The sequence below is a fragment of the Bubalus kerabau genome, chromosome 4 (genome assembly GCF_029407905.1).
Source record: "Bubalus kerabau isolate K-KA32 ecotype Philippines breed swamp buffalo chromosome 4, PCC_UOA_SB_1v2, whole genome shotgun sequence".
In the NCBI taxonomy this organism is placed as follows: Eukaryota; Metazoa; Chordata; class Mammalia; order Artiodactyla; family Bovidae; genus Bubalus; species Bubalus kerabau.
In genome coordinates this window covers 180,037,506-180,050,696 of record NC_073627.1, presented here as the reverse complement: position 1 = coordinate 180,050,696, position 13,191 = coordinate 180,037,506, and the positions used below count along the sequence as shown (strand labels likewise).

General features: G+C 55.6%; 2 protein-coding genes across 5 annotated transcripts in view; one reads left to right on the top strand and one right to left on the bottom strand.

The window, feature by feature from the left end:
• Positions 1 to 9,074, top strand: part of TRAF1 (TNF receptor associated factor 1) — a 27,204-nt gene extending 18,130 nt beyond the window's left edge. For all 4 annotated transcript variants that reach the window (XM_055579512.1, XM_055579510.1, XM_055579511.1 and 1 more), the window contains 3 exons: positions 660 to 837; positions 2,767 to 2,915; positions 5,485 to 9,074. In XM_055579512.1, coding sequence (XP_055435487.1) covers positions 660 to 837; positions 2,767 to 2,915; positions 5,485 to 5,703 — 546 coding nt within the window. In that variant the 3' untranslated portion in view covers positions 5,704 to 9,074. The remainder of the gene's footprint in view (positions 1 to 659; positions 838 to 2,766; positions 2,916 to 5,484) is intronic.
• On the bottom strand, positions 9,050 to 13,191 carry LOC129651069 (uncharacterized). Its single transcript, XM_055579790.1, has 3 exons — positions 13,170 to 13,191; positions 11,920 to 12,410; positions 9,050 to 10,826 (listed from the first exon to the last, which is right to left on the bottom strand). Exons 1-3 carry the CDS (start codon positions 13,189 to 13,191, stop codon positions 10,611 to 10,613), a joined length of 729 nt encoding a protein of 242 aa, XP_055435765.1. The 3' UTR covers positions 9,050 to 10,610.

Genomic DNA, 13,191 nt, shown 5'->3' with positions numbered 1-13,191 from the left:
GCAGTGACCATGTCTTCAGTTCCTTGACAAGTTTTGTGGCTCAACCCTTACATGCCAGGCACTATGCAAATCATGTGGAAGTCACTCAGTCATGTCCAACTCCTTGGAACCCCATGGACTGTAGCCCGCCAGGTACCTCTGTCCATGGAATTCTCCAGACAAGAATACTGGAGTAGGTTGCCACTCCCTTCTCCAGGGGTCTTCCCAACCCAAGGATCAAACCTGCATCTCCTGTGTTGCAGGCACATTCTTTACCGTCTGAGCCAAATGGCCACAGATAAAATGAGCATGGGCCCAGCCCTTGATAGGGGAGACCATCTATCCTGTAGGAAAAGCAGAAAAATATACCGCAGATGCTTGTAAGAACAGAGAAGAAAGAGGGAAACCAGCGGAACTAGGGCAGGTCAAAGACTTCCCAGAGGAAGGGCTATGTGAGCCAGGTTCCTGACGGATGAATAGGAGTTGGCCAGTGGGGAAGGGAGGGAGAGGAATTCCAGGCAGGAGGGCAGCATATGCAGAGAGAGACGCCTGCGGCTGAGGGAGGCAAGGTCAGGAAGGCCATCTGCGGAACAGCTGTGTCTGTCTCTACATCCCGCCGTCCCTACCTCACACTCAGGCTGGGTTCTGTGCCTCTGGCTAAATGGGCTCCCCCGCCTCAGGTTCTGGAGTTGCAGCAGACCCTGGCCCAGAAGGACCAGGCCTTGGGCAAGCTGGAGCAGAGCCTGCGCCTCGTGGAGGAGGCCTCCTACGACGGCAGCTTCCTCTGGAAGATCACCAACGTCGCCCGGCGGTGTCACGAGTCGGCCTGTGGCAGGACCGCCAGCCTCTTCTCCCCAGGTAGCTGCTCCCGGGGCGGCAAGCGCGGGGCGGCAAGTGCGGGGCAGCGGGTACCGGCACCCGCAGGGGAGGCAGACCCCACGGGCCCAGGAGACGAGCGGTGGGTAGAGGGTGGTCCACTCTGACAGCCGTGCTGCGTACGGTGAGGCCTGAGGCCGTTCAGAGGCCCGGCCCTGCCAGGCCCGTGGAAGTGGTGGGCTCCTCCTCACCCCGCCGTGTGGAGCAGAGGCTTTTGGCACCAGGCTGGCCTTCTGCCTCCGTGAACACCAGTTACATTCTGCAACTAGGAATAAGTCATCTCAGTCGTTTGTGTGGATACCAGTTTTGAAAGAGAGTGCACTGTGAACCCGAGTCTGTGCAGACTCAAGGGGAGTGGAGAATGGCTTTCACAGGTGCCCCAGCCCTCCGAGACCCAGTGACCTGAAATCAGACAAGGGGAGATCTAGGTAAAACCACAGGCATCTGTGTGCAATTGTGGGGAGCATGTGAGTGAGTATTGTGTAAATCAGGGCAGTTCTTACTCATTTCTGGGATCCCGGGGCCTGGCACACTATCTTGTGTAAAGCAGGCAGTTACTCGGTCGGCGTTGCTCTTGCTTAGCTGAGCCCTGCTTACGTAATGCTGTGCATGTCTGTGCTCAGACCTTGTGCTTTTCCCCTTGCCTCCCTCGTGTGCGTCTAAGGAAAATGGGTGGGTTGTTAAGGAGGATTTCTGCTGAAGGCAGTGTTAACCCCCACTCACGTCTACTCCAACCTCATTCCTTTCCGGTCCGTCAGGTCCTCTGACTCACCCAAGCCCAAAAGCGCTAGGATTAAGAGGGAGCATGGGCCCCCAAGCCAGGCGCCTTGCCTCAGGAACCGGGGCAGCTCTTTCGTGGGGTGGCCTTGCCCTCTACACGTAAGCTTTTTGTCCTGGCTGCTTTCCAAAGAGGGAAAAAGCAAGCAGTGTCTCTGGCTTCCTGTTCTACCAAAGCACAGAGGGCAGAGATGAGTCAGACCGTCAGCCTGTCCCCGCTCCATGCCTTCCTGCCCTGCACAAGCTGTCCCCGCTCTGCCCCTCCCAGACGGGCCCTCATGGGGGCAGCTGCTGGAACCCACACTCAGATGGCTCTTTCAGCTGCCCAGGGCGAGAGCCCACAGGCCCTACACCTAATCACCAGGGGATGATTCATCCCAGGGGCCTGTGCTGAGGAAGGCTGTGAGCCTCCCCACTCCTCCCAGCCCCCAGGAGACCCCAGCTGCTTAGCCTGGGGCCGCAGAAAGAGCTGCGTGTTGGGACATAGGAGGCTGGGCCCCTCACTCTGGCCCTGACCCCAGCTCGCTGTGACTTTGTGGGGTGGCCACTTCCCCTTGCTGGGCTCCGGCTCCTGACTACGAAGTGCACGTAGGTTAAATCGGGAGTGTGGTGGGGCCAGCAGCACCTCTGTCCCCTGGCAGAATCGTAAATTCTCAGTCCTCACCCTGCACTGCTGAGTCAGAAACTCCAGGCCTGGGTCCTGGCAGTCTGCGATTCTGGTGGCCCTTGACATCCAGCGGTTCAGGTGGTCTCCAAGATTTAATGCTCTATGTTTTTGTTTATTGTTGAGTCATGTTCAACTCTTTTGCGACCCCATGGACTGTAGCCCGCCAGGCTCCTCTGTCTGTGGGATTTCCCAGGCAAAAACACTGGAGAGGGTTGCCATTTCCTTCTCCAGGGGATCTTCCTGACCCAGGGTTTGAAGCCGTGTCTCCGGCCTTGCAGGCAGATTCTTTACTGCTGAGCCACCGGGGAAGCCCCTGATGCTCTATGGTGGAGAAGCGGCTCCAATCCCAGATGTCACAGTCTGGGGCCATGACCTGGGCCTGCCTAACTGCCAGCCCCAGTTTCCTCATCTGCAAAGTCTAGCACTGGCCGGCTGCCCTGGCGATGACTCTGGCTTCCGCATTTCAGCTTTCTACACCGCCAAGTATGGATACAAGCTGTGCCTGCGGCTGTACCTGAATGGGGATGGGACAGGGAAGAGGACCCACCTGTCCCTCTTCATCGTGATCATGAGAGGGGAGTACGATGCTCTGCTGCCATGGCCTTTCAGGAACAAGGTACGGGCCTGGGAAACGAGGGGCTTCCTCGGGTGGAGGAGACCTGGGTCCTGCTCCTGGGTTAGCCACAAGCTTACCTGTGTGCAGAGAGCCCTTCACCTTCTGTGTTATCAGTTTCCCCGCTTATGAAACAAGAGCCTGAGTTCCCCCCTAGTAGCCAAGGCTGCTGCTTGCATGAGTCCAGGAGCTGAAATGCCTGGACCAGCCACCCTGGAAGACATGTAGAGATGGAGTTCACACAGCGGGGTGAATAAAGAAAACTTCTATAGGAGGTACTGTGGGTCTAGCCTGCCAGCAGCACTCTCAGAAAAAGGGCGAGAGGCAGATGCCACCATATCCATTTAAGAATGGCCAAAATCCAATGCTGACAACACCAAGTGTTGGCAAGGACGTGGCGCAGCAGGGCCCTCATGCATTGCTGGTGGGAATATAAAATGGTCCAGCCACTTTGGATGACGGTTTGGCAGTTTCTTACAAAACTGAACAAACTCTTACCATGTGACCCAGAGATCACATGCCTTGGCATTTACTCAAATGAGTTGAAAACTTAAGTCCACCCAAAACCCTGCAGACGGATATTGATAGCACCTTTATTCATAACTGCCAAAACTTGGAAGCAGCCAAGATGTCCTTCAGTAGATGAATGCATGGATAAACTGCGGCCCATCTAGACAATAGAGTATTACTTAGCACTCCAAAGAAATAAGCTAGGGAGCCACAAAAAGATATGGAGGAACCTTAAATGCATGTTAACTGAGTGAAAGAAGTCAATCTGAAGAAGCTACATACTGCTGCTGCTGCTGCTGCTGCTGCTGCCAAGTCGCTTCAGTGGTGTCCGACTCTGTGCGACCCCATAGATGGCAGCCCACATATGGTAGGATTCCAATTATATGATATTCTGGAAGAGGCAAACTGTGAAGACAGTGAGAAAATCAAAGGTTGCCAGGGTTTCATGGAGGAGAGGAGAGATGAATAGGTGGAACGCAGAGGATTTAGGGCAGTGTAAATACTCTGAGGGACTTCCCTGTAACTCAGACGGTCAAGAATCCGCCTGCAATGCAGGAGACCTGGGTTCGATCCCTGGGATCAGGAAGATCCCCTGGAGAAGGGCATGGCAACCCACTCCAGTATTCTTGCCTGGAGACTCCCACGGACAGAGGAGCCTGGAGGGCACCGGTCCATGAGATTGCAAAGAGCGGACACGACTGAGGCACTAACGCTCACTACTAGATACTCGGATACGATAATGACAGAGTCCTGTCCTTGCACATCGTCCAGACCTGAGAGTGTACAAAACCAGGCGTGAACCCTAAAGCAAACTAGGGGCCTCGGGTGAACATGATGTCTCAGCATAGGTTCATCAGTTGCAGCCAATGTTCCTCTCGGGTGGGGGACGTTGACAGCGTAGGAGGCAGCGTGGCGAGACTTGAAATCTCTGTATTTTCCATTCAATTTTGCCATGCACCTAAAACTGCTCTAAAAAATAAAGTTTGCCAAGAATGTTTCAAAGGGCAGCCGGAGGCGGAGGTGTGGCAGGCATTCCCCCGCAGGTGAGCAGCAGCAGCAAGAGGGTGGGGGAGAATGTGGACTCCAGACCTCAGCGGGGGTGAAGGGGGATGAGGGAGAGCCAATAGCTGGGGGCAGGGTGCCACAGGGTCTGGGTATGAGTCAGTAGGTCAAAACCGGTTCCCATACGTTCTGGGGGAGTTTTAAAAATTCTAATGACTGGGCCCCGCTACGGTAAACAGTGAGCCCTTGGGCACTGGGAATTTTCAGACCTTCCCAGGGAATTCTAAAGTGCAGCCGAGTTTGAGAACCATTGCGGCGGGGGTGACGGGTATTTCAGTGGTGTGGGCCGGAGGGGAGAATATATGTCACTTCAAGATCACTGGCTTCCTGGGGACACACAGGGCCCCTGTGCAGAACAGAAGCTGGGTTTGTGTTTCAGGATGGGATTGACATCTGCTCAGTGGAAGGCCTGGCTGCTCTTACTCCTCTGCCTTGTCCCAGAGGATCCAGCTGCCATTGAAGGGTCAACCTCTCCGAGCAGAAAGGGGCATCTTGGTTTAAGGGGTCCAGCCTCCTTGTCAGGACTCAGTCTCGCCTTTAGCCCCTAACAGCCAACCACAGTTGACAATTACCCCTTCCTGTCGGATAGAACGTCTGAGCCCTGATTGTAGAACACCCCTGGAGCCGGCTCACAGTACCAGGAGTTTCTACTTTCAAGCTCTCACCACGTGCCACGTGTGGCTCTTATTTCTTTCTTTGGCTTCTGCTCAGTGTGAGCTCAGGCTTTCCCGGTGGCACAGTGGTAAGGAATCCACCTTCAGTGCAGGAGATGTGGGTTTGATCCCTGGGTGGGGAAGATGCCCTGGAGAAGGGAATGGCTACCCACTCCAGTATTCTGGCCCAGAAAATCCCGTGGACAGAGGAGCCTGGCTGGTTATCATCCATGGGGTTGCAAAAGAGTCCGGAGGAGCTAAATCAAAGCAACAGCAGTGTGAGCTCAGCATCAGAGGGATGGCCTGGGTCAGACCTGGGCCTGACCTCCTAGCACACTGCCCGGCAGGTCACCTTCATGCTGCTGGACCAGAACAACCGTGAACACGCCATCGACGCCTTCCGGCCCGACCTGAACTCCGCTTCCTTCCAGCGGCCCCAGAGCGAGACCAACGTGGCCAGCGGCTGCCCGCTCTTCTTCCCCCTCAACAAGCTGCAGTCGCCCAAGCATGCCTACGTGAAGGACGACACCATGTTCCTCAAGTGCATCGTGGAGACTAACACTTAGAGCTGGCGGGCCGAGCCATCCACGCCCAAGTCCTCGGGGAGACCAGCTCGGAAGAGGGCTCAGCACAATGACCGAGGTCCCGGCCCGCATGCTCAGGACCCCAGGGCATGATGATGGGCCGGGGCTGGCACCACCTGAGCCAGGCTGACAGATTGGCCGGGACTTGCCGTCAACTTAGTGGCGGGACCCTGGGGCCGACCCATGAAGGTGGAAGGTCCAGAGGGAGGTGGTGCGGGACTGACCCCCCAGCACTCACCGCGCAAAACTGGAGGCCAGAGAGCCACCCCAGCCCTGAACGTGGAGATGGACTCTGGCCAAGAGCGGGAGGGTGTGGGGACCAGGCTGGGGCATGGATGCTGAGCTGGAGATGCGGGACCTCAGCCAAGGGCTCCAGGGATGGGGAGGCCTCTGCGGGTCACCATGGAGACCATGCTTGCTCTCTTCCTGCTCGGGGGTCAGAACCGGAACCAAGGGTGGAAGGGACAGAGCCCAGTGTAATTCAATCTGTCCCGGGCTGGACTGAGTTCCCCAGCACTGGAGGTGAACAAGCAACCGCAGAGGGCTACGCTTTGGGGAGGGCATCAAACGGGGGGTGGATTTGAAGACCTTCAAGGTTCCTTCCAAGCCCAGAAAGTCTCTAACTCTCGGCCCCCTGGGCCAGCTGAGGCCATGGGCTGCAGCGTTCAGGAGCCCCATGCCCTCCAGTGTCCTGACTCACCTTCAGCACCTTGAGGTGGGCGAGCTGGCCCTCATGGCACTGCCCCTCCTGGGCCTGGCAGTCGGCTTCCCCTCTATGCAGAGCCACACGCAGGCCCTGTGTCCTGCGCCTCCCCCAGCAAAAGGCCCCTCTGCCTCCTCCAGGTGAAACCAGGGCTCTGAGCTCCCAGGAGCAGCAGGTCGGAGCGTGGATAAGGAGAGGGACCCACACTCCCTGTGCTGCCTGCCTGGGGGCCCCACCCTCGGCCACGTCCAGAATCCCATGTCACCCGCTGAAGCCAGGTAACCACATCTCTAGTTGACAGGTCAGGACCTCTGAGCCACCCACAGATGCTGTCCTTTTGTGTGTATAAAACCAGAGAAAGAACTGTTCTTTAATCTCGTTTGCAGTTTTCATGAAGGGTTGTGGGAGTTGGTGGTGACTTTTGAGCTCTGGGTGGACTGGCGAGTTTTGCAGGCGGCACCCAAGTTTCTCCTCCTTGGTCCTCTGTCTGTAACGGGGGAACCGCCCCGCCTGCCTCACTCACCAAGTTCGCTGACCTCAGAGGAGATGCTACACAGGAGAGGCTGGCAAGAAGCGGGGGCACACTGGCTGCCTGGCTGGGCCAGGGCTCGCTTGTCTTCTCACCTTGGAGGTCGCTAAGCAACCTGCTGCAGGACCCTGGCCCATCCTCCCAGAGCCCTGAGGCTTCATGTTGCCACGCAGAGCTCCAGAGCAGCCCCCTCACCTTTCCCCCTCCAGCCTTCTCTGCAGCTTACTCCTCCTGTACCTGCTGAGGCTGTGAGTCACTCCTCAGACCCTCAGTGTTCTCATCTGTGAAATGGGTTAGCAGCCCTGCCTGTCCTCTCCAGCCTGGTGTTTCTGAGGCTGGCCCTCCCTGGGAGGTGAGGGGGCAGCACAGCCCAGTGGGCTCAGTGTATCAGAAAACCAAGAGCCCAGCCCCCAGGGCAGACCTGGTATCCCATCTTGCCTCAGCCTCTTCACTTACAAATGCAGAAGCGCCCTGCCTGGCCCCGCCCCGCCCACAGGGGTTTCACGAGGCTGAAATAAGATGCCAGAGCTCCAGGGTAGTGGCATCTCGCCAAACACGACAGGCTACCAACACGTCAGGACTTCTTTTTCTCGTCCCCAGTGCTGACAACCTGTCATGAGGCTGACTTGCTTCCTTGACGTGTGTGGAAAGCAGAGACGAGTGATGGGGACACTTGTCTCAAAGCTGGTGTCCTGACAAAGGACACCATCCCTGCTCGCTGAGCTCATGAGGGCTTTGTGGGACGAGCACTTCTAGAGACAACTGTCACGCTGTCCCTTTCACCACTTGTGTCTGATGGGAGGAGACACACGATCTCTTCAAACAGTGTGAGCCACAGCCATTCTTTCGTCCGAGCTTTATTGAGATCTACTGTGCTGGACCCTGATGGGTGGGGAAAGATAATCGATGCACTCTATCATCATGGAACTCTTAGCTCAGTGGGCAAAACAGATCCATAAGTAGATCAATGAAAGTGATACATAAGAAGCTCAGAGAAAGCATGGGAAGTCCAGACCCATTGGTTGAAGCAGGGAGGGCTCCCTGGAAGAAGTGGCGTGTAAACTCAGCCTTTAACTATTTGGAGATGCAGAGGATAGGGGTGTGGGGAAGAGTAAACGCCCAGAGATGGGATGCTGTCTTGCCTTCAGGTAATGTGTGGAAGGCAGAACCAAAGAGGAAGAGGCAAGAAGGTAGGATGGGCTGGAGTGCAGAAGGCATCCAAGGTGGTCCCAACTGCCTGACATTATCAGCACTGGGTGGGAGGGCCTCAAATCACCTGTGTGTGACCCTTCAGGCTGTTGATAGCAGGGTGAGATGATGATTTTAAACCTTTACTAATTTATCTTCCACCAAAGCCCTGTGTTAAGTGCGCCGTACCCCTGAGGCCCTACCATTTACAGGTGGTTCAGGGGGCCGGGAGGCAAGACGCTGGCAAATCCACTCTTTCGTTGTCTCTTCATAAACCCCTATGAGGCAGGCAGAGCTGAATATCCTTTGAGAAACTGGGAACCTGAGGCCGGGGAGACCAGGTGCCCTCCCTAAGGTCAAGTGGGAGCAAGGGAGGCAGTGGAGTTAGGAGCCAGGTCTCTGGCTTCTAATTGCTCTCCTTCTAGACTGATGAGGAATTTCCGTTCCTTTTGTGTCTTCAGCCAAGATGAGGTCACATCTTCATGGGGGGCCTTGGGAGGAGATGGGTCCCTCTGCTCCCAGCCTGTGGGAACCACCCTGTCACCCCCACGGTGCCCATGAGGAGGGGCACGTGAGCACAACCGCGGGAACTTCACTCTCACTGGGGACTCACAGGCCAGCTCAGTGGGGTCTGCCGGGCATCCCGGACCACCCTGAGCCATAGGGCAGCTATTATGTCTGCCTTTAATTGTCCATTTCTAATGGGAAGAGACATGTCCTCTGGCAGAAACACTGGATAACTACAAAAGTGATATACAAAAGGAAGTCAAAAAAAAAAAACAAAACAGTCGTGAGCCCAGTGTCCTGAGAGAGCTACGGGGAACATTTTAGTAAATGTTCTTTGTCGTTTTGAAACAGTACGTACACAGACACACACAGAGAGAGACTTAAAAAAAATCCATTTAAATCATACTAATTACAGCTTTACTCTCGTTTTTTCACTTAACACCCCCTTATCACACCCATCCGTTGGCTCCTGTTTAGTAGGCAAAGACACGGAAGCTAAGAAGAGGGAAGTGATGTGTTCAAGCCCCATCCGGGTCAGTGGTGGGGTCAGGATTCACTCTTCCGGTGTGAGTCACACTCAGATAGAGAAACCAAGGCCCTGAGAAGAGGTGGTCATGCGAGGCCACGTGACTATGGGGCTCCTTGACCCTTCTCGGCCCGCCTGGGGAAGTCTCAGGAGAGGATCTGCCCTCTGGGTCTGGAGGAGATGGTGTGTGCAGGAGCCAGAGGGTGGGATGCTGGGCCCGCCCGGGCAGCAGGAGAGAGAGACGTCCTCTGCCTTCCCGCAGCTGTACCCCAGGAGAGCAGACAGGCCCTGCAACACTCCTCATGGCCCCTGCTCCCTACGGACCTCCAGACCAGAGACCTGCTGAACCTCGGTTTCCTCTTCGGCGTGGAGGTGAAAATCCTAGCCTTGCAGGGTTGCTCTGAGGGTGCCAGGGTCCGGGAAACCACTCACTTTGTATCCCGTGGGGTCCCAGTCTAGTAATAACAGAAACAAGAATCCCAGACAGTGATGGAGTGCCTGGCCGACTGACAGACACCAAGCTGAGCGCTCACAGGCATCATTTCATGAAACTTGCATTAAAAAACCCCACGAGGAGGTGGGATTATGATCGTCCTCTTTTATAGAGGAGGAAACCCACGCTTTGAGGGGTAAAAATCACTCACCCAAGGTCACACGAGGGCCGGAAGCCAGGACTTAGACTGAAATGCCAGATTCAGACCCGTAATCCCCTGATGTCATCAGCGTAATATTGTGGTAACAGTACAGAAAGATGAGATGGCTTTTAATTCTGCACAGGCTGCAGGTCCATTTTTAAACAACCATGAAATGATGAGAACTCCCGTTTACTGAGCGCCCCCTGCACTTGCTTCACTCGCGAGCACCACCCTTAAGTTGGTGACTGACCTGGGAGGAAGGCATGTTTTCCCCACTTTATAGATGAAGATACAAGCTGAGAGAGGTCAGGCCACTTCCCCAAGATCACACAGCTAACAGGCAGACTTCTGTTTTATCCGTGACAGTCAGAGGTTTTACCCGTGGCAGGGTCCTCTCCAGTGCCTTGGGAGCAGGAAAAGGTCAAATGGATGTGATGTCCCTTCTGGACGGACGGTCAGCCCTTCTCCTCCAGGGGAGATGCCCCTGCCTGGAGTGCTCAGCCTGGCAGGACCCCTTTGGGTGGGATTGACACAGGCCATGGGGATGAAGAACGAAGTTGGGGGAGCCACTGATGGGCCAGTGAGCCTTTGCCAGTAGCTGGATCTCCTTTGCTGCCTCGGCGTCTGGGACCTGAGAGTTCATTTTAACCAAAGCACAGTTAGGTGGCACAGAGTTAGGGGTCATTCCAGAGGGGCCGGGGCGTCACAGTCGTCTGGGGTGATGACAGCTTTCCCTTTTCTGGCCCTTTTCTCCAGCCCTACCCACTTCAAGGCACTTTCCTCGTTAGAAAACCTGGGGTGTCAGGTGCTAAAGTCATCATCACCACCCCAGCTGATCTTGGTAAGGCCGGGGGGAAGGTCACCCGGTGGGTCAGGGGCTCCGCTGCGGTGGCCTGTGATTCCTCTCTGGTGGGAAGAGGTCAGCTGAGCCATCATCCCTCCCCGTCCATTGCTCTCTCCCTCCTGCCGACTTCTGGGCAGCTGGATCCATTCTTTTGGCAGTAGGGCCCCGGCTACCTTTGTGCAGATGAAAAGAAGGTGCTCAGAGAAGAGAGACTCCCTTGGGGCAGCAGGTGCCTAGAGGCAGAGCCACCCAGCCCCGGCGTCTTCTGCCACACACACCCCTGCTGCACCCCCTAACGTGGTGACGTCAATACTGCAGAGTCTCTTTATGGGGACAGCTGGTTTCTGTCCCTCACGAGCACGGCCCCATTGGTGCAGGAATCCCGGGACCAGCATTGGAGGGGAATCCACGTGGGACACGAGCGTCTGAGACTGGGCTGAGTGAGAAGAGCTCTTCTCTGCTGCTGCTGTGCCCCCTGGAGGGTTGCCTGCCCTGTGGACATCTCCTGGGGCTGGGGTGGGGGCCTGAGGACACTCCCAACCCCCTAGACTATCGAGTGCCCGGTGTCCCGCCTGCCGGGGACTCCATTCTCTGGCTGTGGGACCTTGGGCCAGTCACTTGCTGCCTCTGAGCTCACGTTCCCATCCGCACAGTGGATGGGTGGTTGGGAAAGATACAAGGCTGACCATGTGGGATTCTGGGACAAAGAGAGCGACGGAGGTCCTCTTCCCCTGGCACAGGAGAAGCATGCCCATGCACAGGTCAGGGCGTGCAGGTCACTTCAGACCGCACCCCCCAGCCTCACACCTGCGTGTGTTGGGTCAGGAGCCCCCCCAGCCTCACACCTGCGTGCATTGGGTCAGGAGCCCCCCCAGCCTCACACCTGCGTGCGTTGGGTCAGGAGCCCCCCCCAGCCTCACACCTGCGTGCGTTGGGTCAGGAGCCCACCCGGCCTCACACCTGCGTGCGTTGGGTCAGGAGCCCACCCGGCCTCACACCTGCGTGCGTTGGGTCAGGAGCCCACCCGGCCTCACACCTGCGTGCATTCGGTCAGGAGCCCCCCCAGCCTCACACCTGCGTGCGTTCGGTCAGGAGCCCCCCCGGCCTCACACCTGCGTGCATTGGGTCAGAAGCAGGTGTTGGAGTCCGGCAGTCCAGTTCAAGTCCTGGTTCTGTCACTTAGTAGCTGTGTGTCCTTGGACAAGTCATTTAACTTCTCTGTGCCCCCATTCCCCCAAGGGTAAAAAGGAGATATGAAATTCCTACCTCGTGCGGGTGTGGTGGGGATGAAGCAGACCAACACACAGGAGGAACTTGGACGGAGCCCCGAGGGTGAGGAGTACCTAGCATGCCTGCTACAGCCATCGTCAGGGTCCTGACCCGCGGGCCCCAGGAGTCAAGGCCGTATAGCTCTCCTCCCACCAGCCCTGGCTGCCTCCGGATCACTGACGGAGCTGGGGCCAACCCGTTCCCCTCGTGGGGCCTGGGTGACCCCGCCCAGAAAATGACGCTCGGACTGTAGGAGGGCGGGAACCACGGTGTCTTCACTCTGGGTCCCAAGACGCAGAGCCGAGCTGGCACTGAGACGACAGTGAACAGATCCGCCGGCCAGGCACCCTTGCCCCTCGGGGGATGTTTCTGCAAAGTCCGGGGTCTCCAGCACCCCAGGGGGGCGGGGCATGCCCATCCGCTACTCCCTCCAGCGTGGAACTTCGCTAAACAGCGAGATGGGTTGTTAAGACCTGGAGAGGCCCGTTCTCAGCTGCAGTAAGGTGTTTTCTTTTCCTTTATTTTTAAATGAAACAAAGATGAATATTCTTAATGATAAAAGGTACAATTCACAAAGAAGATAGACATCATAAACCACTAGATACCTAACAACAAAGAAACATACATAAAGCAAAAATCAGAAGAAATATAAGGGGAAAGAAAAAATATATATATATAATCATAGTGAGACATATTAACATTTCTCTGATAATTTAAATATAATACATTTATAATTATAGTAATTTATATTAATCTTATAGTCTACACAAATATATTTAAAATTTTGTAGCTCATACATTGTTATTAGATTTCCATAGGACAGTTAGAAAAATTGGCAAAAAGATAAACATGACTAAATTTCAAAAAGCAGAACTCTGATTTTGTGTGATTCAGTTGTGCATATACACATATATTATTTTTGAATTATTTTCCATTATAGATCATTACAAGATATTGACTGTAGTTCCCTGTGCTATGCAGTAAACCTTTGTTGCTTGGTGCATATCTATTTTTGTAAATTAGCAATCTAGCATTCTATTCATTAGTCAGGCTTTTTCAGACCTCCCCACTGATGCCGATACCCACTCCTCCCGACACAGAGGCCTCTTTGCGGCTCCGCAGGACAGCCCTGCCCCCTGCCCGCTGCCCGCTGCCCCCGGCCTCGGTTCAGGTTGGAGCCGGAAGGCTGGTGGGAGGAGAGAGCTGGACACAGATGGAGGGCCCCCTGCGTTCCTGCTTCACCCTGCCTCTCCCCAGGGCCCCTGCCAT